The sequence below is a fragment of the Xiphophorus hellerii genome, chromosome 23, assembly GCF_003331165.1.
Source record: "Xiphophorus hellerii strain 12219 chromosome 23, Xiphophorus_hellerii-4.1, whole genome shotgun sequence".
NCBI lineage: Eukaryota > Metazoa > Chordata > Actinopteri > Cyprinodontiformes > Poeciliidae > Xiphophorus > Xiphophorus hellerii.
Genome location: NC_045694.1, coordinates 11,105,283 through 11,133,192, shown reverse-complemented (window position 1 = coordinate 11,133,192; position 27,910 = coordinate 11,105,283). Strand labels below are relative to the sequence as shown.

The 27,910-nt window shown below is 36.0% G+C and overlaps 1 protein-coding gene across 1 annotated transcript; it reads left to right on the top strand.

Moving 5' to 3' along the window:
- The first annotated feature begins 3,734 nt into the window (after positions 1-3,734).
- LOC116714828 (sodium bicarbonate transporter-like protein 11) lies at positions 3,735-27,910 on the top strand. The gene is made up of 20 exons (XM_032555582.1): positions 3,735-3,897; positions 13,301-13,351; positions 14,158-14,253; positions 14,443-14,486; positions 15,344-15,563; positions 15,657-15,738; positions 15,885-16,008; positions 17,271-17,480; positions 19,211-19,295; positions 19,380-19,505; positions 19,601-19,714; positions 19,990-20,122; positions 20,396-20,469; positions 20,736-21,018; positions 23,153-23,259; positions 23,509-23,674; positions 23,846-24,019; positions 24,510-24,705; positions 26,093-26,262; positions 26,638-27,910. The coding sequence occupies exons 1-20, from the start codon at positions 3,837-3,839 to the stop codon at positions 26,702-26,704; spliced, it is 2,583 nt and encodes an 860-aa protein (XP_032411473.1). The 5' UTR covers positions 3,735-3,836; the 3' UTR covers positions 26,705-27,910.

Sequence of the window (27,910 nt, the reverse complement as noted above, 5' to 3'; positions counted from 1 at the left end):
GTCCAACACTGAGTAAAAAGTAAGGGAGGCCCCAGAAAGGTAAACTAAACCAAAGTCATGTAGTAGAAAGGATAGACTGCAGAGATGCATTCCTTGACTACATCACATATGGATTGCAATTTTTTTTCAAATACTGTATGATTAAACAGTAATGGTGTGAAATTGAATTGATATTTCAGTTTCCTTGTTTCACATGTGATCCAAGTCATTTTCATCAGATTAACATTTTCTATTATTTATAAATAAGCCATCCTTGTAGACAATCAGGTCCTTCGAAAACCTAGACAAGGTCTGTGTCCACATTGTCTGAGTAAAGTCAAGCTTGTTCCCAATGCAGGATGGACTCCTGCTGGGTCAATGCTGTTTGTAGCGTTCAAGGACAAGATCTCAAAAATAAAGGGTGTCTGGTGTAAAAGAATTTGTATTTTGCTGACAAAATGATTCTGCTTGTATCTTAACCCTCCTGTTATGTTCATTTCTGAGGTGCAGCAAAAATTCTCCTGGGTCAATTTGACCCATGGAGTATTTAATCATGCAATAGTGCCAGAAACCAAAAGAATCCTCCAAAACATTTTTATATCTGATTATTAACTCCAGTACTAACCATTTCAATCAATATTTGGGCAATGATGGGGTTTTTTTTATTTATCACAAATAAATTATCAATGACAACAATTTACTCATTTACTCGTTTGGACATAAAAAATGTAATTTAATTTTAAATTTTTGCTGAAAAAAACCTAGACACAAAAAACAATAATTTCTTTGAAATTGATCTTTTGTAAAAAAATTTGTATTAAATTTTGATAATTTTCTTTCAATGGGTGATCTTTATAATTGAACTTGAGACACATATACTGTTCAGTCATGGTGTGAAATTGAATTGATATTCAATTCAATTTCACACAGGACATATAGAATCAGGACAATTCTATATGTCCTGGTTAAAATCAAGACATATAGAATTGGACATTATTTAAAATCTTTTTTACCCTTCAACTTGACAGCCAGGTCAAATTGACCCGAACAGTATCTATGTAAAAAGTAGATGCGGGGGGATTGCAAATGTGTAAAATGAATACATTTTCAATTTGCATGTAGAGTGCACCTATTAAGACAAAGAGAAAAAGTTTCATGCAAAAAAAATATGTCTGACTATTTAAAAAAAGAAAATTTAACTTTAAAACGGGTCAATTTGACCCGCAACATAACAGGAGGGTTAATCCATGGCCTTCAGAGTGCTCAGCCAAGTGAGAAGCAGCTGGCATAAGAGTCACTCCCTCCATGTCGGAGGCCATGGATCTCAACCCGATTTGGGTTTATTTCTTTCTCAGGGGACACATTAGACTTTGGCTCTAGGAGTTTAAATATCCTGGTTTCTTTTCAAGAGTAATGAACATGTGGTGTGTGAAATTGATAGACGGATCAAGCCATATCCGAAGTAATGTGGGCACTGCTCCGGTCTGACTTGGTAAAGAACGAACTGATCCAAAAACTCACTTTCCTATTCACTGATCTACCTTCATTTTAACCCTCATGTGGAACATTATAAGATACAGCATTGAAGAAAGTCAAAATATGCCAGGTGCCAGTGGTGAATTGAGGTCCTGCTGTGTGCAGGCTGTGCCTACTCTCAGAAATACGATGATGAGTTCTTTCATCTGGGAAAGCTCAAAGTACGGTCACCGTTTCTCCACATCTTACAACATGTAAGTTAAGCATCTGATGGATGGATGGATGGATGGATGGATGGATGGATGGATGGATGGATGGATGGATGGATGGATGGATGGATGGAAACAGATCATTGGAAAATATTTGCACCCTGTCAGATTTCTTTCATTTCTTTTTTATTTTTTGGATACCCTAACCCTAACCCAGTTTTCACATCATCAAACAAATAATAAAAGAAAAAATAAATAAATAAATAACCTGAGTAAATACCAAAACCCTTTTTTAAGAGGAAAAAGCTATCCACATCAACCTTGATTTTTAGGAGTGTTTAACAGATTGCATTATTATTTTCATGTTTTTGTGATGTATGTAAGAGGCCACTCTTATAAATGAGACAAAGAGTCTGGAGAGATTTTTCCTGTATAAATAAAGGATTCCATATGCTGAAAAGTAATCCTCCTCCTTGTTAATTTTTAATTGACGGTGGGTTAACCTTGCTTTTTTCAAAGCTCAGGTCAAAGAGATGGTATTGCCAGACCTGTAGAAAGATAAAATCATTCAAATAGAACCAGTTTAAGCAACATAAAGTAGAGGAAAAGTATTCAGAAGTGCATGCACACATTTTCTGATCTACAGACATTCAAGAACAGAGGACACATTTACTGAAAGTCATTGTTCAGTATTCATGACTGAACAGTAAGAAACTGGGAAATTGTATCATCTGTAAAAGAGTTCAAAAGCCAAAATTCCTGCTGGCCAAAGAAGACACAGAGGCACTGCTTACATTTGCCAAAAATAACATCTTAACTCCTGAGACTTTTGCATAAATATTCTGCAAAATGATGAGAGAAAAGGAGAGTTCTAACAATTCTGGTTTTTATTTACTCAAGTTTTCCTTGATATTAAATTAAATAAATGATCTAAAGTATTTAGTGCTACAAAAACGTAAAACAGAAGATATCTGTTAGTGGGTAATTCTTTCTTAGAGCAGTGTCCATATAGCAAATACTTTTTTGGCTCATCTGGAAAACTCTGGTACTATACTCTAATGTAGAAGTAAGAATATTAAAAAGGCTAATTAAAATAGAGTTTGAAAAAAAAGATTAGTCATCAGTGAGATAAAGTTCTCTATAAACTACATCTCTACACAAACCTTTACAAGAAAGCAGGAGTGGAAAGGGAGACGTGTCGCATGTGCGTTGAATATGTGGTGTTTGTCTTTGACATAATCAGTGACAGATTACACAAAGAGGTAGATGATTTCTCTAAATTTAGATTTCTTTGTTTTTGGGTGTGGCTCATACCAGTAGTGAAAAAGCGTTGATTTTCAGGAACCTTACTTTTATTTGCTTTAGTTTTAAAGCATATATTTAAGTGAGGAAACAAATACTTTTTTTTTTATAAAGAATCTTACATAGGTAAAAATCACAAAATCCTTTACAAAAACAAATCATACCAATAAAATTCGGATTAAATACAAAATGAAATGAATTATACAGACAATTTTTAAAAATACATTTTTAAAATATCTTTTAAATAATCCAATAATAATACCTTTAGATGCTTTCTTTTAACAAGTCAAAACTCTCATGGCAATATAATACAAAGATAAACATAAACAAATGAAAAAATGCACAATAATGTTGCAACAGTGTTCTGCATTTAACTCAAAATATTGAAAGTGCTCTAAATTTGTTTGCATTGCTATAATTGTTAATGTGACTAATATTAAAAACAGCAGGTCTCTATCAGAAAGGAGATGTAAAAAGTAGGGAGGTGGAACTCATAATTAAACGCAGGAAGGATTCATACATGTCAACAAGTCACAAAAAAGTAAAACCAAACATCAAAGATGGCCAGCATGTGCTAAAAATAGTTTACTCACCTTTTTCCTGAACCTCCCTACATCTCTATCATTCTACTTTGCCCAAAGCCCACCTTAAACTTCTTTATTAGTTTAATCTGTGAAAGCCAGATCGTCTGTGATTGGCAGGAAAGACGTTAAGGTGTTACTCATTTGCCGTGACCCGGTTCCCATTTACCGGGATGTCTGTCTGGGAGTCCACTCCTGCTGCAGTTCTTACAAGAGAATAATTTTGAATTTTCATCTCCTTCTTAAATGACCTCTCACTTCTTGCTTGAACTGAAAATAAAAAAGCCTGATGAAGAACAAAAAGGAAGTAGAGGAGATGCCAGGAGTCACAGTAAATCATTATGCTGAAGGTAAGGGCTATGCAATGATGTTAAATGCAAAATATTTGTTGTTTTGTTTTATGTAAAAAGCTTGACATGATGACCATTCTTCAGTATTTATGAACTCATTCTCAGCTACACAGTTATTTATTGTGCCTCCAACTAATACTTTTCATGTTTAGAAATAGATTAGTTAATGGTTGTGGATGTAGCAGCGAGCGCTAAGAGAGGAAAGTGTGTTAATGATAAGTACAAGTTAAACAAATATACTTGGTGCTTCTTTAAACATTTGGCCCAGTATTCCAATGATGTATTAATTTGAATCCTTAAGGCTTAAAGTAACAGAACCGTGGGATATCAGATAGGCTAAGCGTGATATTTATTAATCCATAGCACAGCTTTAAAATCTCAGTTCATGATGTACATGAGCTGCAATGTTCTCTCTGTGAGGCTCAGAATCAACAGAGGGTAAAATTGACTGACCTCTCATATGAAAAGTCAGCAAGCACAGTTTGTCCACACGTGTGTTCATATTTAATGTTTGACTGCAATAAGGATCACTGTAAGATCTGACATTCAATCAGTTACACATTTATAGTTTCCTGTCAGAAATTACTTCAGTTGCTCTTATACATCATTCACTGCTTAATATCTGTCTGCTGTTCCTGACCGTTTATAGATTTAACCTGAAATATGTAGGAAGTATTTTTATTTATTTTCCTTTGTATTTATTCTATTTTACCCCAATAACATTAGCCTCTCAGGGGTTTACAAAAGTGTTTGATCCAGTTTATGCCTTCAGGTGCTTGTGGAGTTTGCCTTCATTAATGTTTCACAGAGACTAACTGACTACATACAGTTCATATTAACACACGTGAAAAACACACATAACCCGCACATAATGACTAAACATTTCCTGTATTAGGTCAGACGGTATTACCAAGATGTTCTTCTTTAGGTCTTAAAAATAAGAGCGATGTATTTCTTAATATTTTTTCATTACTTTTAGTGAAATTCAGAAGAATAAACACACTGAGCTTAAACTACTGTACCATTAAGTAATTTGGAAAAGTCCAAATGGTAAGGCCATTGTTTTTTACATTTCCAATTAAGTCAAGTCATGTTTATTTTTATAGAACATTTCAGCAACAAGGCAACTGGGCTCACAGTCAGTAGAGCCTTTATCTACCGGGACTAAAAGGCCACTAAGTGATGAAGAAGCCATAAATATAACAGACAGATTATGGTTTGCAAATGCATTCAGGGGCAAAGACCTTACATTTTGAAGATATGTCCTGTGGACTGCTAAAAATAAAAATTATACCTAAAAATGTTTGGCCATAATTAGCATTGGTACAATTGAAGGACAAAGGAAGCCTTACAACACCTAACTGTGAAGTATGGTGGTGGTAGCATCATATTGCTGCAGGACAGACTTTTACATAACATCATAATAAAAGATTTTGGACAATACAAGTGTAAGATCTCAGTTAGGAATTTAAATTTGGACTCAAATGGGTTTTCCAAATGGACAATAACCATAGTATACTGCAAAATTGTTAACAAATCGGCTTTAGAGCAACAAAGTACCATTATAGAGCCCTGATCTCAGTCCCATATATGTTCAGAGTTTAAAGTGTGTGTTGTCAAGTTGGCTACAAATTTGACTCACTGAATCCAGTTGTGGAGGAACAGGCCAAAATTCTAACAAATTGTTGCAAAAACCTTGAGAAAGGATACTCACTACATTTGACCCAATTAATATGGTTTAAAGCATAATTGAGTAAATATGTAAATACCCTTGTATGTACAGTTGTTTATAAAAGAAACATTCAGTAATTGTTCATCTATAATGTTGTTTCTATGGATTAAAATAGACTTTTTTGCTCTCTTCAAAAATTTCCATATGGATTAAGTTTATGATTAATCTCGCTCAAGACCATTTTCAAGGTCACCCAAAACTGAAAGTTTTCACAGTAAAAGGTTTAGGAATTAAAAATGAGATAACACGTTCTCTACAGACGTTGCTGTTTGCATTACATAATGGGAAGCGGATTCTTTGCTACCTCAGAACAGACTCTGCTTCCATCTTGTGGCATAAAGCAGACTCACGTCCACTTTTATTTCAAGTATTTATGTTTGTGTAGTCATGAAGCTGACAAGAGCATTGTTTTGTTCATCGTTCTGATCTCCTGCACCTGTCACCACCATGCTCGCGTTCTCACTAAAACCAGGAAGATAGAGCACATAACACCAGTTCTAAAGTCCCTCCACTGGCTCCCTGTAGCTCAAAGAATAGACTTTAAAATACTGTTGTTAGTTTATAAATCACTGAACGGCTTAGCACCACAATACATTAAAGATCTGCTCTTATTGTATCAACCTTCCAGACCTCTCAGGTCTTCCGGTTCTGGTCTGCTCTGCATCCCCAGAACCAGAACCAAACGAGGAGAAGCAGTTTTCAGCATCTATGCACCACAAATTTGGAACAAACTTCCAGAAAACTGTAAAACAGCTGAAACACTGACTTCTTTTAAATCTCAACTGAAAACCCACCTGTTTAGAATTGTATTTGAAATGTAATCAATTACAAATTTATTGATGTAACTTGACTTAATGATTGATTCTATATTGCATTGTGATTCTGTGTTTGTTATGATGTAAAGCACTTTGAAATGCCTTGCTGCTGAAATGTGCTATACAAATAAAATTTGATTGATTGATTGATTGATGTGATAAACTAAACAGGATTCTTTGGTTTTGTTTGCATCCACCACCACAATAAATCTCAAGCTGCCCTGCATAAAATAAAAACTCTACTGATTTATTTATTTATTTTATTTGAGTTTATTTGATAGGGACAGACACACATCGACATAGACAAACTGAACAAAACAGCAGTCCCATGTTTGCGTCATAGTGCAATAGCAACAGCTAGTTCGCAGCACTTGTCCCTAGATGGGCTTTTTAAAAAGTACATCTAAAAGTTAAAATGTTAATCACTTAAAATAGCACAGCATAATGTTGGCGACATTACCTAAGGTGTTCTCCACAACTACCTTTAGTGTTGGTTACGACCAACCTGTAAAGGTTTTATAAGGGTTTTAATTTGTTGCACAGCAATGGCTGTGAGAACGAGTTCATCTGGTAATCAAGAATGTCAGGGTTGGCTTTCATGTATTCTTGTATAGTGTGATTATTTTTTCCCTCTGAAAAAACTATTCATTTCTGCAAGGCTAACGGCTATTTTGTGTTTATAAGATAATTAGACTTTGCCAAAACAACACTGAGCCCAGTTCTCTTTTTACACCACCTTGTTCCTTCAGATTAATCTGAACATTTACTTAAAGCAATACTTTTTTATGAAATTCTTTGAGTTAGTTTCATTGATTAAGTACTACTGCTTTTCCTTTCCAATTTTACATCTCTTTCACAGTTTTGTGCTTTGTTTAGATCTCATTTTTATTTTATTTATCAATTTTATCAAGAGTGTTTTCAGAGAATATATATGTATATTTATTTATTTATTTATTGCATCCTTTTTAAACCACATTGGCACTATATTGAATGCCCAACTTAGATTACATTGTGTTTCTAACTCTATAATGCTGTAACAGTTGTTATCAGCTGATGGCGCTAGTGCACTGAATGCAGCATGGAGCCAACACAGAAATCAGAATAAATAACATTTGTCATTTTTAGAATCTCATATATTGATATTTATTTAGTAAAGGACAAAAGTTTGTGGCTCACCGGTGTGAACTGTTGCGGTATGAGATATTGCTATGAAAAAATTGACTAAATATTATAGATGTATATCAAGATTGATTTTCTTTTGAATCAGGTGGGCTGGCAAACATTGCTCAAACCATGCTTGTTTACTTATCACTTTTCAGGTAACACTTAACAGCTCGACAAACCTATTGATGTTTATGGAATTTACTGGCAGTTTTGAATGTGGGCTAAATGTCCAGGTGCATGGACATTCTGTCAGCAGCAGCAAGGCATCCCTCCCAAAAATTTGCTCATCATGCTAGTAACGGCAGCAATTTTTTGAGTCAATAACATTTTGCTAAAAATGTAGTAAGTTATGATATTGGTGTACCACGATACTAGCACTCATCTAATGTTATAATCCTCATTGTAAGGTTCTAAAAGGAGGCTCCAAATGTGGCATCTAAAACTTAAGTCAAATGTTACAAAAAAAAGAGATAAAAAAAATACCTGGCTGTCTTTAGAAATATGTTATTGAAATGCTCTAGTTCTTAAACTCAAGAACCCAGAATGAAAGGGAGAGAAAAAAAAAACACTTCTCATTCTCAATCTTTTTTTCTCTGCCTTCCCCTCCCATGCTCTCCTGGAGGAGGTGCAGGGAGGTGACTTTACCTCAGTGTCCAAGCCCATGATGTGTGTGTGTGTGTGTGTGGGGGGGGGGGGGGGGGGGGGGGGGGGGATATTAACAAAGAAAAACTGGTGGATGAAGGGAAGAGGGATGATGGGTTGACTTTTGGAAAGCATCTTTATTGAAAACCTGAAGAACATGAATTCCAAAAAAGTCCTCCATTTTGCTCCATCTGGTGAGTTCACAGGGGTTTTAATGGGGCTAGAAGGTATTTTCATAATGCAACCTGAGCCAGCTGTGTCAAGTGTATGAGAAAGCCTGTTTACAGAACGCAGCTTTTTGTCTGATTGAGCTGTTAGTGTTCATTAAACAAAACTTTATGCATGGATTACGTTTATTTACTGTTTTCTTTTTTTGTCTTGTTCAGTCCTTATTTAGAAACCCTTTTGTTACAGAGGGCAAAAAATTATGTTTTGTTGCCAGGAGGGCATATGAGTCAATATTTACGTCATAGCAATAAATGGCACTTCCATCAAGTGTTTTAAAAAACAGGAAACAGGCAGGACCTAAATTTCCTTCTGTACAAATGCACTACAACTACAGAAAAAAGCAACTTTTAAAAACTTGATTATTAGACTTTATATTCATTCTTAATAAAGCAGCACTTGAGCAAACTCTTTGTTCAGATTGTTTGACCTCTAAATGCCAGGCTGTAAATTCTTTTGTCTCTCAGCTGGAACAGGAGGATACGTTTCTTTGTTGTTTGTCTCCAAGAACTCTTAGTTGGAATGTGTCTGTGTTAGTTTGACCAAAGTACAAAAATATTTTATATGTCCATCTTTCTGCTACTCCATTAAAGAGTTAAAGTAGTACCCAGCTTAGTTTTGTTCACTTTTCAAGGATTATGAAGATTAACTGGCAGAATCTAATCTAGTGAAGTCTCATTTAGACAATTTCAAGACTAACATTGATGTATGTATAATAGTTAAGCTTGGGAAAAAAAAATAGATTATTTACATTACGCCTATATCAGTCCCATGCTTTTTACTTGATTTTATGATCAGACATAAAGGCTTTTTATAAGTCACCCCTGTAATTACTGGGAAATGGCTCCTGAAAACCCATCTGTCATACAAGGATTAATGCCACGTGTCAAATTAACCTCCTTGATGTCTAGTTTGGGGGGGAAAGGCATTCAGATATGTTCTTTAGCTGTTATACTGCATCTGATGTGTCACTGATTAAAGTTGGTCCAGCAGTCAATTTCATGGATTCAGATAAACACACATTAGTCTGTTCTTATCAGCATCCTTTGAGGTGTTTAAGTGGAATGAGCTGCAGTTCCTGCTTCCTGGTATTTGTTTTATAACAATAAAGCATGTGAATGTGTACATTGTGAAATTTTAAACTTTTCATGGTACATTAGAGGAACCTGAAATGTGAGTGCTGTCTTGAGTCAAGTAGTTATTTTTAAGTTATGGTTAGTTTAAGTATATTTAGGTTAATTTTAAGCTATTTTTATGCTTTGTTAAGTTAACCCAACAGTTTTTGATGTAGTATCAGACAGTCTCTCTTTTCCCCAGAGATCGAACAAGCATTTTTTTTTTTGTTTTTGCTCAAGGACATTCACTTTCCAGCCTCAGATAACAAAGAGTCTGTGAATAATAAAACAATCCTTATAAAGTTGGACATTTTGTTGAAGAAAATACCCTCAATACAGACATCCAGTCATGTTCAATAGCTTAGCAGGGTTACAGAATCTCAGATTTTAAGTTAAACAGAAATTGATAAAAGACTAGTGATTCCTTTTAGTTTGGTTATCTAGGTATGTATTTCATATTTATTGACTCTTCTGTTGCCCAAACTCCATATTTTATCAAGTCTGGTTAAATATCCTAACTTTTATTTATAATCTTGTTGATAAACAGACAACAAAAAAAGCACAGAAAACACGCCTCCATTTCCACACTTTACATGGTGTACAATATATTTCAAGATTATGACTAAGTGGGAAAGCCTTTTTCAGTGTGAAGGGAATTATGAAGTTTCCATATTCTAACCAGAGGTGGTAAATATAGCTCAATGCATACCTCAGGTTGTATTGAGTCACAGTTCTGAAACAAGTAAAGGTATGATTTTTTTTATTCAATAGAAAGCAAAACTACTAGACATTTCTGACAACATTTTTATTCAAGGAATCTGTTATAATAGTTCTCAAATGTAGCCTGCACAGAATTGACCATTTTTTATAGTTAATGGATGGATTATAAAACAAGAAAACCACTTGAAATTGATTAGCGCTGCTGTTTTGGAGATTTTCAATAAAACTATGCCAGCATTTAGTAATAAAAAATGCTCAAAATACTTTGGACCTGTTTTGATATATAAACAATCCAGCTTGTCAGTTATAATCAAATGCACAAAAAAAACTAGTAAGAAAACATTACTTTTGATGAACACCTTTGATGTGTCCGTTGAGATATAAATTTGTCATAAAGGTAATTAGAAATAAAACATTATTATTATTATTATTATTATTATTTTTATTTTTATTATTATTACCTTTATGCACAGAACTGGTGTGGTTGCATGTCTGTACTACTAAAAGTTATGTTTCATCAAAAACATAATATCATGACCACATGATATTATGATATTATTCCTGGTCATGATCACATGACCAGGAATTTATTGTAGTAGTTACCAAACTCAATATAGCAGAACACCTTTGGGATGTGATTTTGCATATGAATCTGCATTGACTGTGTGATGCTATCTTGCCTACATAAACAAAACTCTCTGAACTATTTATGATGACTCAATGAATCTATGCTATTACTTTTAAATTTGTGGCATCCGTTATGTAAAGAGGCAAGAATCGTGAACAGGGAAACACAAATTTAAACCTTCTGGTACCATGAGAAGAAAGTGCTGTGAAACCTTTAATAAACAAGGTCAAAGGAGCAGAGAGCAGACTGTTTTGGTTTCAGCTTTCCTCTGTGGAAAAAGTCACAGCTTAGCTTTACTGTTCTGTCCCAAGACTGCATCATGTTTGAGATAGTGGGCCAGGTTCCCAGCAGACTCACTGGAAGAAGCTGGCAGGACAGCAGGTAAACAGAAACAATCTAATTTACTTCCTGTGCTCTCTTCTGACCAAACAACAGCAGGTAGAGGAGATAAAACTGTGATTTTCTAATTCTAATTGTCCTGCATATTTTCTTTTAAAGCCTAAATGCCACTTTTGTCAGCACAACAATCTAAAAGACATTATATTTCAATACCAATCTCTGCTGCATCTATCGTTGAGAGTATTAACGTTAAAGCTGACCTTATTTTGAGACAAGACTTAAAAGATCTCCAAAATCATCCACACACCTAAGTTAGGGCCAAACTGCTTGTTGCAAAAGGGCCGTGGGTCCCCTGCTGTCTCCACATCATATCTTGTGATGTGGAGGAGGCCAAACTCTGCCTGAAGCAAAAAAAAGAAAAAAAATCCCTTCTGCACAGCTGCAGCAGCACCTTGAAGATACATGATCGCCCATACAAACACTGCACACAGCTGGCATCAGGTTTTTGTTTTAACGAAATGTGAAAGAATTTTGCTGTTTTTTTAGCCTCCCAAATATTTTCCTGACCAACACACCCACCACTCGCTTTTTAAGAAAATTTAAAGGTCAAGTTGTCACAGTGGGATGTAAATTATTCAGTAAGCTCAGATGGTAATGGGTAATTAGTAAACCTTTTAATGAGAATTTTTACTCTTGCGTGCAAGTTAGAGAAGGGTTGATATTTTTCTGGGGTATGTGAACATGTTATTTTATCATTTTTAAGAAAGCACCCTAATTGTAGATGTTTTTAGGATTTCAACAGAGAAGACCATCCACCCCTATTGCAGTCAGATAAATTAAACAAACTTACTTGAAAATATTGTAATTACATTGTATTTATGTTGCATTTGTTCACTGTTGATGACCAATCAAAATAAATAAGGAAGATAGAAAATGATGCCTGGAAGTGACTGGTTAAATCCCACTATGTTTTCATCTACACAAACATTAAGTCAGCATCCTGCTTTGCATAGTAAACTATGAAAATAGATTGTTGAACTTCATCCCTCTTTTGTATTTTTCAGCTGGGGCTGATGGTTCAGCGACTGGTCACTGAATGATGGGAGCTCTTTGTGTCTGCAGTTTTTGTCTTCAACTGGTGTAATGCAGTTTGACCAGCTGAGACCTATTTAACAGTTGTAGACTGAAGGACTTTACATCCTTCTATCAGTGACTTTTTATCTGAAGCCACATCTTTTTATTCTTACACCTCACCCAAAAGTAGGCAATGATTTGTCTAATTGGTTCTTGTGACGTTTTTTTTTAGTTCAATTTACAGTAAAATGTCACACTTTGATTTACACATACTGGTCTGTTTCAAACCTCAGAGAATTAATCAACTACTTTCAGTCACAGCATCTCCTCTAGTGCATTTGCAAACTACAAGTTAGGTTTTCTATGTTGTTATTGAAGTAAAAGCTTCTTCATAGCAGAGTGGGCTTTCTTCTCTTGTTAGCACAGGACTCAATTGATTGTAGATATTAACACTTTACGAGTTTCAAGAGGCATCTTTTGTTCTTTTTCTGTGGCCGATACAAACATCCTTACCTACGCTTTCCTTAATGTATGCAAACTTATTTTAAGGAAGTATAATTATTTTTGAGTTTAGAAAATGTTATGGTAAATATCTAACTATCTTTTAAGAAAAAGTAATGTTATCATGTACTGAAAAACTTTAAATGAACAACTTTATCTGCTGACAGAAATGTTGCCAGTTGTAGCACATAAAGATGGTAAAAAAATAAAGTTTACTCTGAAAAAGCAGTACAGGTCCTCATACTGCTGAAACTTTTGGATGATTAACTTTTTTCACTATTCTCCTCTGCTTAGAGTTCATATGATTCTAACCTTTCCATATCTGAGGTGAGGGATGGTGACTTTCCAGACAATACAAACAACAATAAAAATCTTTAATAAAAGAGACAGCCAGCTTGAAACTGAGCCTGAAGCTTTGTAAACATGTTTATTTTTTTCACTTCCACAGAGGCTCCATCCACTGGGAGGTCTAAGAATGGATATGTTTTCCAGGAGTTGGGTATGTAGCTGCATCCACACATAATGTTTACCGAGACTGCATTTCTCAGCCTAGTCCTCCCCTCTTATGAACTCTATGTGCTCTACATTTCATCAAATATTATTTGAGATATTTTCCTGTGGGATGATACATGCATCAATATATTTAATTGGTTCTTTATGCTAATATCAAAGTTTCTCTTTGCTCACTGATGGCCCATTTCACATCCTGCTGAGCACAGCCGGTCCATTCTCTCTGTGGTGGAAGGTTAATTAATAGGTGATAAACAAGGCAGGTGATCTCTGAGTTAATGATGAGTTGAAGGAATAATCATTGCACAAAGCTGTGCTTGTGAAGGGTTAATTTTCTAATTCTGAGGCGGTTTCTCTTCCTCCCATAAAAGTCGCAATCAAAAACCCATATTTATTTTCTATACATGAAGGAATTTACGAGAGGCTGCTGTTGTTATATTGCAGCATGTCTGGTTTGAGGGGGATTTTTTTATTGGGTCTCTCGCTCTCTCTCCCTCTTGCTGTTTTCTTGTCAACAGATGGCAAAGTGGAGGAAGGGCAGAATAAATTGTCCCTTACTGGAGATGCTGTTAATGTGGCTAGCATCCCATTGATTCAAAAAGCAGTTTTATCTCAGTGTGATCATAACGCAGCAGCTTTGGAGGCTCTCTAATGACATTTACAGCTACTTTTATGCGATTACCTCTGTTGTACAACAAATTATTTGTGCCAAAGCTGGAACTACAGAGTGAGATGTGTTGCCAAGACTGAGACTTGTTTGTTTTTGTGATTGCACTTTAATGTTTTAATCCACAGAGCTGAAGGATGGAGAGAAGGAAGATTCAGATCAGGACTCACCAACCATCATTACAGACAACATTTATGAAAATGACATCCATCTCAGTGTTTCAGGTTTGTCCCTGGGGAAGACATGAAGTTTCTTCTGAAAAGTCAACATTTATGGATTTAGCAACTCAGGTCAACTAACAAACTACAGAGTAATATTGCTTTATGTGAGGCATTAAAATAAACTGGAAATGTGAGAAAAAATTTGGATATGATGACAAAATCTAAACATTTTATGTACTTATTTTTATACAGATGCTGAAGGTCCTCGATATGGACTTTTAAACACAACAAGAAAAGTAAGATTTATGTCTCAGGTGTTTTTTTGTTTTTTAGAAAAACACAAATAACTGCAAAACAGGAAACTTTTTAAATCTAACTTTAAGATTCCAAAAACACAACAAATTGCTTATACAAAAACAAAATAAAAATTCTGTACTGGAAAAAAAATCTAAGAACATTTTGTAATTCAAAAGCTTGTAGAATCCCCCTCAGCAGTAATACTTCTCTGTAGTCGTTTTTGTGTTTTGCATTGTTTTGGAAGAATTTCGATCCCCTCTCATGTACAACACTGATTGAATGTGAATAGTTTCCGAACTGATACATAAATAAGGAATCTGGAATTTAAAGAAGGGTATAGTTTATTTTTATTACAACAGAACAGCTTGGGAAGACCAAGATCTCGTTTATTTGAGTTATATAAGGTAAACAATCACAACAAAGAGCCATTAACATAATAAAGGCAGCTTGCCAGTAAACTTTTGTTGTCACAAAATGATAATCAAGAAGGGTTAAATAATTAAAAGTACAAAAATAGAGTCCACAAAAAATATCAGCATTCAGCAGCATAAATGTGTGACTGTGTAAAACCCAGGTGGAAAATAAATGAGGGTTTCTGAGAGAGATAGCTGTAGTAACTGCCTGAAAAAATATGAGTTATTTTAACAAAGTCAGAGTGAAGTAAAGTGATTAGTAAAAAAGGTTTTCAGCCTTCAATATTTCTGTGACATTTCTTGGAAGTACTGTAAATTATATCTCTTCTAGCACTCAGTTAAAATTAAATGTCTTGAGTTCAGTTTCTCGTAAAAGGCCCATAAGATGACCAATTTCCTTTTGCAGTTCCTAATCACATATATTCTGTTCTCCTTCCTATCAGTATGTAAAACCCATGAACTTCCAAGAGGAAGTGCGTGCCCACAGAGATCTAGACAGCTTCCTTTCTCAGGCGAGCAACCTTCTGGACGAAAAAGCTGCCACTCTGGATGAGGCTCTGAGACGAATGATTGCTCACATGGTGGAGGACGGCCATGGCAACTGTAACATAGAAGAGGTGATGAACTCGCTGTTCACAGATGCAGGAGGCAGAGATATTAATGGTGAGTGAAGAATGGAAGTCTTCACAATTATTTTCTGGCAATAAAGATTAAAACCTTCATTGTCTTGTCTTGTCATTTGCTCTGCTTCTCCAGTTCACCTTCTGTCGGAGACTATTCAGGGTGTGACTGCTACTTCAACCGGTATTCATTATCAGCAGTCATGGCTTTGTATTCTGTGAGTTAAGCTGTGACAATTAACCTTTCTTACCATGTTTATGATCGCAGAATTTCTACATTCTACCAGTTCTTTTTGGTGGTGTCAGATCACTCAGACTTATCAGTTTTAAATGCTACAGCATCCTTTTTTTTTTTTTTTTAAAGCTCCAATGTGAGAAACCTGCAGAGGCGTCATGTTTGTATTACCCGCTTGGAGATTCCACAAAATTGGGGAGTCAACTGCTGCGAGGCCCGTTTTGTTATCCTGATCCTCGCACCGCCCAGAACGGTAAAGCAAAAACTGTAAACCAAATACTTTGAGCATTCTTGGGAACTTTGTATGAACAAGCTTGAGCAACAATGTTTTAATAATTCCATTACTTTAATGATGAATTTGAACAGTTCTTTTATCAGGCTGGAATGATCATTTGAGTAGATTTAACCCCACAAGTCTTTGGTTAGCTTCATATTTATCAAAGATTCCAGCTTCTGGCATATTATGATTTTGTTTGTGATTTTGAGAAGGCCACTGTAAACCTTATTTTTCCACTTCATAACCAGTGAATTTCAGTTTAGATCAGAAGTTTTAACTATTTGATCTAAACTATCGCCATCAGAAGGAAAGGGGGACGTTAGGAAAGTTGTGATTTCCAGAAAAATACAAGAACCAATAAGGTTTGTGGTTTTTATGAAGTAGAACCTGCTACAACATAAGTCATTGTTCACAGTAACTTACGTTGCTGCTGCTGACCGAGAAATAAGGCCCTGTTTTCTAATCAACACATTGAGGCTCTACTGAACAATGCAGCTACCCACATGACCAAATGTCTTTTGGAGAAAAGTTTTATGGTCAAATGAGTTAAAGCTGAAGCAGCTGTCAGTCTAATAAACTGACTTATGTACATTGTAAATTGTACATAATGACTACAAATTGCAATGGTACCTGTCAAGCATGGTGGTGGTAGCAGCATGTTGTGACTAGAAGTACTCATGGACTGAACACAGTGGATAAAATAATGAAGAAGCAGGTCTGCGTCCAAATTAAGGGTAGATGGTCATCACTTGGACATAGCTGAATGTTCCAACAAATTCCAGCAATGATACAATGCAAACATAAGAATTGGTTTTAATTAATGAAGCAGGTTAACTTTGGGGTTTTAGAGTGCTCCAACCTCAACCCTATCAAAAATAGTTTAAATGAACTCTGACAATTCTGCCAAGAGTCATACTCAAGTAGCAACCCAGAAAACTCCCTAGAAACTTGTTGATGACTACAAAAAGTGTGGCTTAACATAAAGGTTGCAAGGGAAAGTTGTATATCAGTGGAACTGTATGTTTGTTTTGGAGTCGGTATGTATAATTTTGACCATGTGTGGATTGGAGAAAAACAACAAACTCAGATTTGACCAGCCATTTTTTTTTTTTTTGGTTTTTGAAAAATCATTGAGGTTAAGGATGATATCTAGCAAAATATGTGAGATTGAAAAAGTTTATGTAAATAGGACACTTTGCATCTGTTAAATTCCTTTTTATGAACAATGTTTTTTTCAGAAAAGCACCAAGACAGCTGTTGAACTGGGTAGGACATTTGCCACAATGTTCTCTGACATTGGCTTCAGGCAAAAGCTTCTAGAGACCAAAACTCAGGAGGAGTTCAAACAGGAGCTGGTCTCCCAGCGACACCGGCTCTCTGTAGCCAGTGAGAAGACAGACGTAGAGGAAGTGGAGGACTCAGACCCACGAAGAGGAAAAGCACTCCAGGTGTGTAATAAAAGTGTAAACTCATAATACAGGCAGTTCTGTGTGTAATCAGTCTAGAATTTACTGATATAGGAGACCATATATACAACAGGGTGATAAATGAATGCCAAAACACATTAACCAAAGGGAAAAAAAATGTCTGATAGAACATCCTTATTGCATTTGCGCTAGTGTCTGCACTCTGCACTGACTTCTCAAACTCTCCAGATGTGGAGACCACCCTTATGTTTTCTGACACTATCCAGGCATATAAAGATGTGGTGCAGTAAACTAGATGAGCCAAATTGTCTGAGTATCCTGTTTGTACACTCTATTAGCTAGACTGGTAGAATGAGAAGCAGCTGGGCAACAGTACAAAAAGCTGGCAACCCCTTCACTATGCTGACAGCAAAATGTCTGCAGCTAAGTGTAACGATAAACTACTTCATTATATGCAGTTTTTAAATTTGGAGGAAATGTTTGTGTTAAGCAGGGGAAGAAGAAGGAACACCCAAAGGCTGAAGGGAGAGAACATGCTGGTCTGGGTTGTAAAAAGGCTGCAGCTCCCAACAGGCTGTTGATCTGACTGGACTGAAAACAGCACTTTGGATTGTAGCTGTCAAGCTGCCTCTTAACCTGTGATTTAATTCCAGTATTGTAAACTACAAACCAAACAAAATAATCTGGTACATTTGTTTTTATGGTCATTTTATACTTGCTACACAAAATTTAAACACCTTATTTAACATGCATATGAAAACAAATTATTTCCAAATAAGAAGCATACACTCAAATTATCATTCTGTCCTCTCTTGCTGATTAACCAGGACATTCCCGACCTAATATCTACATTTCATCATAGGAATGAAGAAAATTACCCACATTTTCATTGATTTAGCATTCTTTTACCCAAAGAAAAGGTAGATTCGCAATAAGTTTCCTTGATAATTGAATCGTAAATTATCTCAACTTTTACACAAGAAATTATTTGCTTGATTAGGAATACTCTGAAGGCACATGTTGAGGATCCAAATCCTGCATGATGTCTTTCCTAATGTTTAATATGCACGCTGTGTCAACAACAAGCAATGTTGCAATGTTAGAATGTTGTCTGTTTTTAATTCCTAGACAGTGAAAAACACAAAAACACTTTGTTTAGTTTTTGATTCAGGAGACAGAAATTTATTCCAGATTCTATTAATGATCTTATACACACTGGACTAGATAATAAAATCTTTACTTCAGTGAATTGCTGCTGGTTTTACCAAGTGGGTTTAAAATGTTTAGGTATTAAATTCTGTCAGTATTAAAAAAAGGTCTTAGATGGATGTGAACATTTTCAGTCAAAAACATTTGTAAAACAATGAAAAGAAAAAAAAAACTATCCTTGATTATAATGATAACCATACAGGAAACTTTGTAGAAACAAGCATATATCTGACCTGTTGTAAAAGGTCTCTGCGATTCTTTTCAAGATCTCACTATTAAAGTTTAGCTGAACAAATCATTGAATTGAGTTTGTCCACAAAAGAGAAATAGCTAAACACAGAGGCACTGGGCTGGTTGTACTTTCCATGGGAAAGAAATGTGAAAAGTAGACAAAGATAATGGCAGCAATAGATCTGTCTTTGGCTTAACTGCAAGAGAGAAACATAGCTACACACAGAAGCACTGGGCCAGAGGTACTTTGTATAGTAAAGAAAAACAAAAGGCTTCAATTGCTGACTATATTCCTGCTTTGTGTCTCACAGTGCAGAGATTTCTTCAGAGCCGGTAGAGGTGTTTATGATGACCTTCGTCGGAGACTGCCTCTTTATCCTTCAGACTTCACAGACGGTATGGCAATGTTGTGAAGTGTTGTGTTTTTTTTATTTAATTTTCTATTTGAGGTTTTGACATCTTTGTTTACCCAATTAACAGGTTTAACAGGGAAGGATCGCTGTTTACTTAAATATACCACCACGGCTATCTTCCTCTACATTGCCATTCTCCTGCCTGCAATTGCTTTTGGTTCTCTGAATGATGAAAGCACAAGAGGGGAAATAGGTATTGACTTTGTCTTTATTATTATCTGATACATCACTATTTTTATATATCACATGCAAAATTTTGGTTGTTTTTTTTTTTTTTTGCATGGATAGATGTTCAGAAGACCATTGTTGGCCAAAGCATTGGAGGAGTGATCTACTCTCTGTTTGCTGGTTCCCCTCTGGTCATTCCTCTGACCACTGCACCACTGGCCATTTTCATCAGCGGTGGGTGTTGTTCTGTAATTTTTGAAAAAACAAAAAAAAAACCTAGAAGTGGACTTAATTTTTACCATTTAAATGTTTTATTAAATCAACAGGAAAACAAAACATTTCAGTTTACACACACAAAGATTCATAGAAAGGCTGAAACATTGCTATGATAATCAGAACAGATAATTACATATTTTTCCAAGTAGTTTTACAGAAAAAACTTTTCTGAATTTGAAAGAAAAACTTATTTATGAGTTGGTGCCTGTGTGTCTTGTATGTATAATTCATAGTTATCAGGGGTATCTGTGATGACTACGACCTCGACTTTGATGCTTTCTATGCCTGCATCGGTTTATGGAACAGCTTCTTCCTTATCCTCGGGGGCTTATTCAATGTCAGCCTGATGATGAAACTCTTCAAACGGTGAATACACAACATGGCTCCTTTTCTCCTTACAGACTCTGATTTGTAACACATTAAAAGAAGCATTGACCCATGGGGCCACTTACTGAAGTGAAATCAATAAGAAGAAAAAGTTTTATTTGTTATAAAGTTCTGGCTTCACCAACATTAATCGTGTTCTTTGTTGGTATATCTTCTGTTAGGTTGCCTTGAATAGGTTGTTATGTCTGTGTTTTTATAAGTAAAAACATAAAACATGACTTGTTATTCTTTTTTCTTATCTTTATCTCACAGCTCAACAGAAGAGGTTATTGCGTTGTTCATCTCCATAGCTTTTGTTGGGGATGCAGTGAAAGGCACTGTCAAAAGTAAGTCTAGAAAAGGTCAGGATACATTGGCCAATTTGTGAATCTGTCCATTATAGATAATGTTGACTAGAAAACATGGTTTCTGAGGTATTGAAAAATACTGATATGTGTGATTGCTCACATAAAATGTAAAAATATTTTTATGGTCGATCGGAAAACAAGCAACAAGGAACGCTCCTTAAAACAAAAATTTCAAATAATAGTAAGCAGGTTTGTATGGCAATTTCCCAAATATTTTTACTAACCTCTCACATCCTTCCCCATAGTTTTTGAACACTTCTACTACGGGTCAACATTGGCAACCACAAACAAAACTGTGGTGCTTCAGCAGATAAATGAGATACTAGATGGGACTGAGAACCAAACAACCACCAAGCTGGAGCATAAAACTGGGGCGAACATGTCACTGTTTGAACATCCAGAAGAGAAAATGTTAGTCTTCCTGCCGGAGACACTGGTGGAATGCACAAGAGAAAGGCCCATTCTCTGTCTGCTGCTCATGTTGGGGACTTTGTGGCTGGGTTACGCACTCTACCTCATCAAGAGGAGGTATGGCTCCATTTCACATTTTGAAGCCTTGTTGCTCCACCTGGCTTGTACTTTGCTTAAAACAAAATTAATTTGAAGAAAGTCTCAGTATTGTCTTTCACTGTTGACACTTTAACATAATACAATTTGATCACTACATAAGCCAGGTTTGCATTGATTCTTTGAACGTACCAATAATTTCTAGATTGTGACACCCTATCCAACTTAAATGAGATATTTGTATTCATTATTTTAAAAAGACAAAACCTTTCTTCTATTTTAACTTCTATTTTAGGCCAGTTAGGATTAACAACATTCTTTATATTTAGTAAGTGTTAGAATGAGGGAAAGTATTTTTTAAGCACTTTCTTTAAAGTGCTTAAAAAAAATTACATACAATTCCTTAGTATTTGTTCAGATTGGATTTTGAACTGAATGTTCTGGCTATCCTTTCACAAGCTTCTCCCAGAATGGATGTTTTGGTCCATTCCTCCAGGCAGAACTGGTGTAACTGAGTCAGGTTTGTAGGTTACCTTCACCTTTCTGCCAATGCCCTGAAAATTTGTGATTTTGGGGCTTTGTTACTAAAATATTGTCTTTGGAGTCTTTAAACCTTAGAAATAATTTAGTGGAATGCTTAGGATCACTGTCCATCTTAAATACCAATTTTTTCCCAAATAACTTCCTGGCTAAGATGATACTTCAACATTGGTACATAATGTTTTGTCTTAATTCTGTAATTTGTGATGTGCTTCCTGCTGCTTAATACCCACATATCATGATGTTACCTCCACAAATGCTGGCATGATAGTTGGGTTGTTCTTCCAATTTTTTACATTCTCAGCATGGTCAGTCAATTCAGTTTTAGTTCCATCAGATGTCTCCAAAAATTAATGTTTTGATTTTGGAGTTATGGCTTCTTCCTTGATGAATAGCATTTCGACTCGTATTAGTGGATAATAACACTCTCTTACCAGGTTTAGCCAGCATTTTGAAAAGGTTTTTTGCTGTCTCCTCTCTGAGTGGTATTTTTTCTGAACATCAGAATTGCAAAAGTAAATCATAAAAGCCACCAGGGTGAACAACCTGTTGTGAAAGGCATTTTAAACGATGCCTAAGACACCAAACTGCATTCTCTAGATCAGTGTTTCTCTGCTGTCCTTCATCTTTCATATGTAACTCTTCTCCGGCACGCCTGATTCAAATAATATTACCTCCTGCATGTCATTAAGTGCTGAAGAAACCTGATAATCATACTTATTTTAGTAATGTGAATATGAAAAGAGCAAACCCTAAAACATGCAGGATAGTGGGCCCTGAAGTAACTGGGTTGAGAAATAGTGCTCTAGAGTTAGTGCAGATATTGCTCTTGAATAAATATTAACAAGAGAAGGTATTAATGTTAAAACAGGGTGCACCACCCCTTCAATGCCTCCCAAGTAAAGGCAATATTTCATTCGTGTTGCATCAGTTTAGGCTGGCATGAGAAAAGGAGAGGGCATTACATCAGCCCTCACTTTCAGTTCAAAGCATCTCAGCGATCTCTATTTGCTCACGTCAGGATGGTAAATAGACAATTTTTTATTTCAGCTTCCTTTTAAATAACGATCTAAAGCAACTTGAAAAATCATCATAGAGTTAAATAAATCCAGCATTCACATTAGGCCTGCAAGTTTCCTTCCCAACTCTCCATCTGGGGAGTTTGAAGAGCATCTGTTATGCTATTACTCTGGCACCATTAAGTTATTAAACACATTTACACATTTGTTCTGTCAGCAGGAAGTCTTAGTGACAAATTACTTTGCAGTTGCACTAAAACTGACTTTTGTGACAAACATGATACTAGAGGCAGCAAAAAAATGTTAGTAAAAAACAAAAAGTCACATTCCATAATGCAGGCAGGAAGCACCAAGCTATTTATGGATTTTAACTAATTTCCTGTAAAATAAAACTTGAAAAAGATTCACATTACCAATATGGAAATGCTATTTTCATAACTTTTAGTGCCAGTCATGACGTTACATGTTTTGTTATTGTTTTCATCCTAAAATAGTGAGTACAGCAGCAACTAGTGTGAATACCATGCAGTCTTGTATAACAGACTGCATAAAAGTTATAGAAAGTTGTACTATGTGATGCTTTATTCCCCATGCAGCCCGTACCTGAATGGTAAAATCAGAGAGGTGGTGTCTGACTGTGCCTTGCCTATCTCCGTGGTGATATTCTCCTTCATTGGCTCCTATCTTTTCATTGACATACAGCGTGAGTACAGAGCCGTCAAATCAAAGCATTGATAGAAGATTACCCTTGAGGTTTATACACGCAACCTTGGCACATAACACCTTTTGTGATTCAACGCTTCTGTGGCTTTTGATGTATTCAAAAGACAAGAATATTAATGTTCCCTAAACAACACCTGCATGCAAGAAAGGATCCTAATTTTAATTTCACATTTTATCCTGACTTGTTTGTGCTGTGCATGTGTTTATAATATATTTTCTCTCTTATAAGTCCCTGTATTCAGTGTCCATGATGGTCCAATCTTCAAGTACCCTGCATTTGAAAAGCTGTCAGGACTGACTCCACTAGCCGCGGTCGGACTTGGTTTCCTGCTTGCACTGCTAATCTTTATTGACCAGAACATCGTCATCTCACTTACACATGTACCAGAACATAAGTAAGGCTCCAGCTTGATGTTTGAATACAGCAGCAAGACAAGAAAGTATGACAGAAATTATGTCCTATCCTTTTTCTCTGTAATAGCTTCTGAATTAGAACAGAGGAACTCCTCTTTCTACACTTGCAAACAAGTTGGAGCTTTATGTGTGTGTATGCACATTTTCACCAGGTTGTTAAAAGGCACAGCGTTCCACTGGGACTTAATGCTGACTGGCTTCATCAACATCCTCATGTCCTGTCTGGGGTTGCCATGGATGCACGCTGCCTTTCCTCATTCCTCCCTACACGCCCGTCAGCTTGCCAAAGTAGAACAGCACGTAGAGGACGGACATGTCTACACAACGTGAGTGAAGTTAAAACAAGGTCCCCCGAAAAATCTAAATGGTCCAAATGCTTTTCTCACTATCCAAGGAAGACATGTAATACTTCTGTTGGATTTTTAGTGCACTGAAACATGCAGAGATTATAAGTATTTGCAATTTGATGACAAAATGAAGCAAAGTTTGGACATAATTGGTTTAAGGTTTTGCTCTTGGAGAAAGCTGAAGCTCTCTACCAGTGTCATGTTTTTGTGGAGTCTAGCCCTCGAAAATTGGAGTTGCCAGACCGCTGGCAAACAATACAGCAGGGTACCAACCTATTTTGTATTGAAATTAAGCAATACAAAATCCTTTTGATCCTGAAAGTTTAAATTTCCTACTATATTGGACACGTCAGCCAACCACGATAGTTCACTTAATTGCTTCACTGCTAAAAATAAACCACATTCTTATCAAGATGAGCATCAGTGCTATGAAAAAGCTGTTTTTTTAGCTCTGTTTCTGTCTTTTTAGGATTGTTAGTGTCAAAGAGACGCGTCTAACCTCACTAGCAGCGAACATCTTGATCGGCCTGTCTGCATTCATGCTACCTATCCCTCTTCAGTGGATCCCCAAACCCGTCCTCTTCGGCCTCTTCCTTTACATTGCAGCCACCTCACTCGATGGAAATCAGATGGTAGATCGCATGACCTTGTTGCTAAAGGAGCAGGTGAGCAGAAAGACCACAAAATGTTTGGTTCACCCATCTAGTGATAACTAAGATACATCTTTCAACTACTTGGTTATTAATTTCCATCCTGCTGTGTGCTTAATTACAATGATGACAAATACTGGGATTCAAAAATAGTGCATAGAAAAGAAACGACAAAACAAAAACATGTCGATTTAGATTTTTAAGTATCAAAGACTTAGACAAAAATGAAAGAGGACTGTTTTCTGGTTATAATAACAATAATGTAATAAATACAGGAATCATTGCCGTAATACAATGGTGCTGTGTGTGCCAGATTATCTTGCTATAACGAAGATTTGTCTTTTTCTCTATCCATTTCGAATTTGTGAAATAACAGAATTACTATAAGATAGGGTCAGCAGCAGTTTTCATATGGGTAATGTGGCTCATTGCCCAGGGCAGAACAACCTTGATGAGGATTATATATATATATTTTTTTTTACAAATCAGCCATTTGTGCTCCAAAGTAATTGTATCCTTCTTATTTGCATGTTTCCAGTGCTCTGCATAGCATAGTCGCTGTAATAAATGTTAATTAAACTGCAAATGGCTGATATGTGACTTAAACTGTCGGATTAGGCACAGAAGAAAAGAGCTACTAAAGTCTTATTTCTGATACAGAATCGTCATGTGACTTGCTAAATTCACAAAACAATGACTTTGCCTTCAAAGATGGCAACATTTGTAATCTTTTACAGATGAAATTCAGAAAGCCTTTCTTTCACGTCATTTATTTTTCACTAGCGATAGTTTTTGCCTGAATGTCTACCTGGATGAGCATCTCCCTTTCTATATCATTGGCACTAAACAGACAGGAATCCTGAACCAATCATATTCCAGGAAATCCTCTTACACGTGTGTTGGGAAAAAGTGTTGTGGCGCCCCAGTGTGGCAACAGTCTGCGTCTAATATCAGTAGTAAACAAGATGCACCTACACTAGGGGTAACTGTGGCCCTCCAGTCCTACTGCCCTGCAACTTTTAGGTGCATCCCTGCTCCAATACAATGTAATGAAAAGGCTGAATTATCTCCTCTGCATGTCAGCAAGTTCTGATTGAGGTGTGTTGGAGAAGGAATGCTTCCAAAAGTTGCAAGACAATTTAACTTGAGGACTGGAGATTCAGACCCTTGGCCAGACCCAACACCCAACTAGCCTACTACGCTACAAAGCTCCACATGAAATTATTCATTACAAAACTTTGGGGCACAAATGAAAGAAAAAAAATGATATCTTTTTTTAAAACTTCATCTGGTTCCCAGAGAGCATCAATTCTAATTCCACCCTGGGCTATTTCCATTACATTGAACTCAATCTAATTTAATACAGCATATTAACTGTATGATCCACTTCCCATCTGTCTAGACGTCTTACCCTCCAACCCACTACATACGCCGTGTACCTCAGAGAAAAGTGCACTACTTCACAGCAGTGCAGATGATCCAGCTGATCATCTTGTGTGCATTTGGGATGTATCCTCTGCCCTACATGAAGATGGTGTTTCCTCTGCTGATGATCCTACTGGTCCCTATTAGGTGAGACATTCACAGCCAGCAGGGGGCAGAATGGCTTCAAAAAGCCTAGGGTTCAGTGTCAGAAGATTCAGTTTGATCAATGCTTTGATTTTACTCCTGAAATATGACTCAGAATTACTTTGACTGTGGAGTAAGTTTATATAAATATAACATTATTAAATATATAGTATATATGATAAGTTTATGTACACACACAAGTTTAAATACTTGAATTTTTACCTCAGACCTAATCTCTACATGTCCCAAATTGTAAAAGGAGAAATTACTCAGAAAAAAATATTGTGACATTTTTTGTGGTTTCAACAAGTTGCCTTCATGATCATATGTTTCAAATAAGAAAAAATCATTTTAACGTGTTGTGTTTTTTGATCTCAGGATCAGCTTGCTTCCTCGAATGATTGATGCCAAGTATCTGGACATCATGGATTCCCAGTACATGTAGGACAGTTGGTCAAACTTGTGAAAAGATGGAAGACAGAAGGGAACAGACTGACAAGTTAATTAAGGTTTTAGTCACCAATGTACCTACAAGATTTTGCCTGAAGCACATATTAGTGACAGACTTCTTTTCCATAAACTTCACTGTAACTATAACTGGCTTCAATCTGAAGTATTTCTGCAGTTTAGTGGCACTCTCATAGGTAGAAAAAAACACATATACACAGATAAACATATGTGTTTGTCACTTTTGAAAGAAATAAAAATTTTAATTGTTTTATTCAGATATATTTATTAAATGAGGGTCACTTCTGTTTTAACTCACATGCTGATGAGGTGACTTCACTACAAGCAATTTGACCAAACAAAACATCTTAACACTTAAAATTTATCACCTCTCGTAAGCAGATTTCATTTAGTTATGAAGCTTTTATTCTGATGAGTCACATGACGTACTATACGCTGTCATGGCTGTGACAAATTGTTTTTTATTTAAATATCGTAGGGTCGAATGAAAAAACTGTTAACCAAACTGGTTTAATACAATTTACCACAGTAAATTTACATTTTTCAAAGAGAAATATGCACAGACATTTTTTTTTTTTTTTTTGCAATTCAAGTCTGAAAATACAAAACCATCCCACTGCAGGGCTGTTATAGCTTGGTGGAGGACTGCTGCGAGTATTTTGATTGGAAAAGGAAACCAATAGATGGCAGTGGAGGATCACACCTCATATATTCAAATTCCCTCCTTGTGCATGCATGTTGTGGGGTGTGTGTATGTGTATTATCCATTGTAATACAGAGAAAAGGAAAAGGATATATTCATGGCAGCCTTCATCTTGTAAAAGAAATGGTGATAATGAAGTTATGACCACCCAGTTATTAAGCATGAGTGGTTTTCAAATGCCACCAGGTTTATATGATCAGACATCTAATTTGTTTCATGTGTTTGTTTTCCTGCACAGCCACTTTTCTAATCCAACACCTGCAATATTCGTCTGTTTTCATTAAAACTTTCATTAATACTTCAATGTTGTCAAAGCAGCTACTGTTTTCTATTTTAACTGTCTGTACTCGGTGCTTCCCATATATATGTAGAAATGTGTGTTTGATGTGAACTTACAATAAAATTCAAAGCATTCATATTCACAAGCTGTCCACTATAAACACCATGAGACAATAAAGTGGCTATTAAAACAATCGGAGA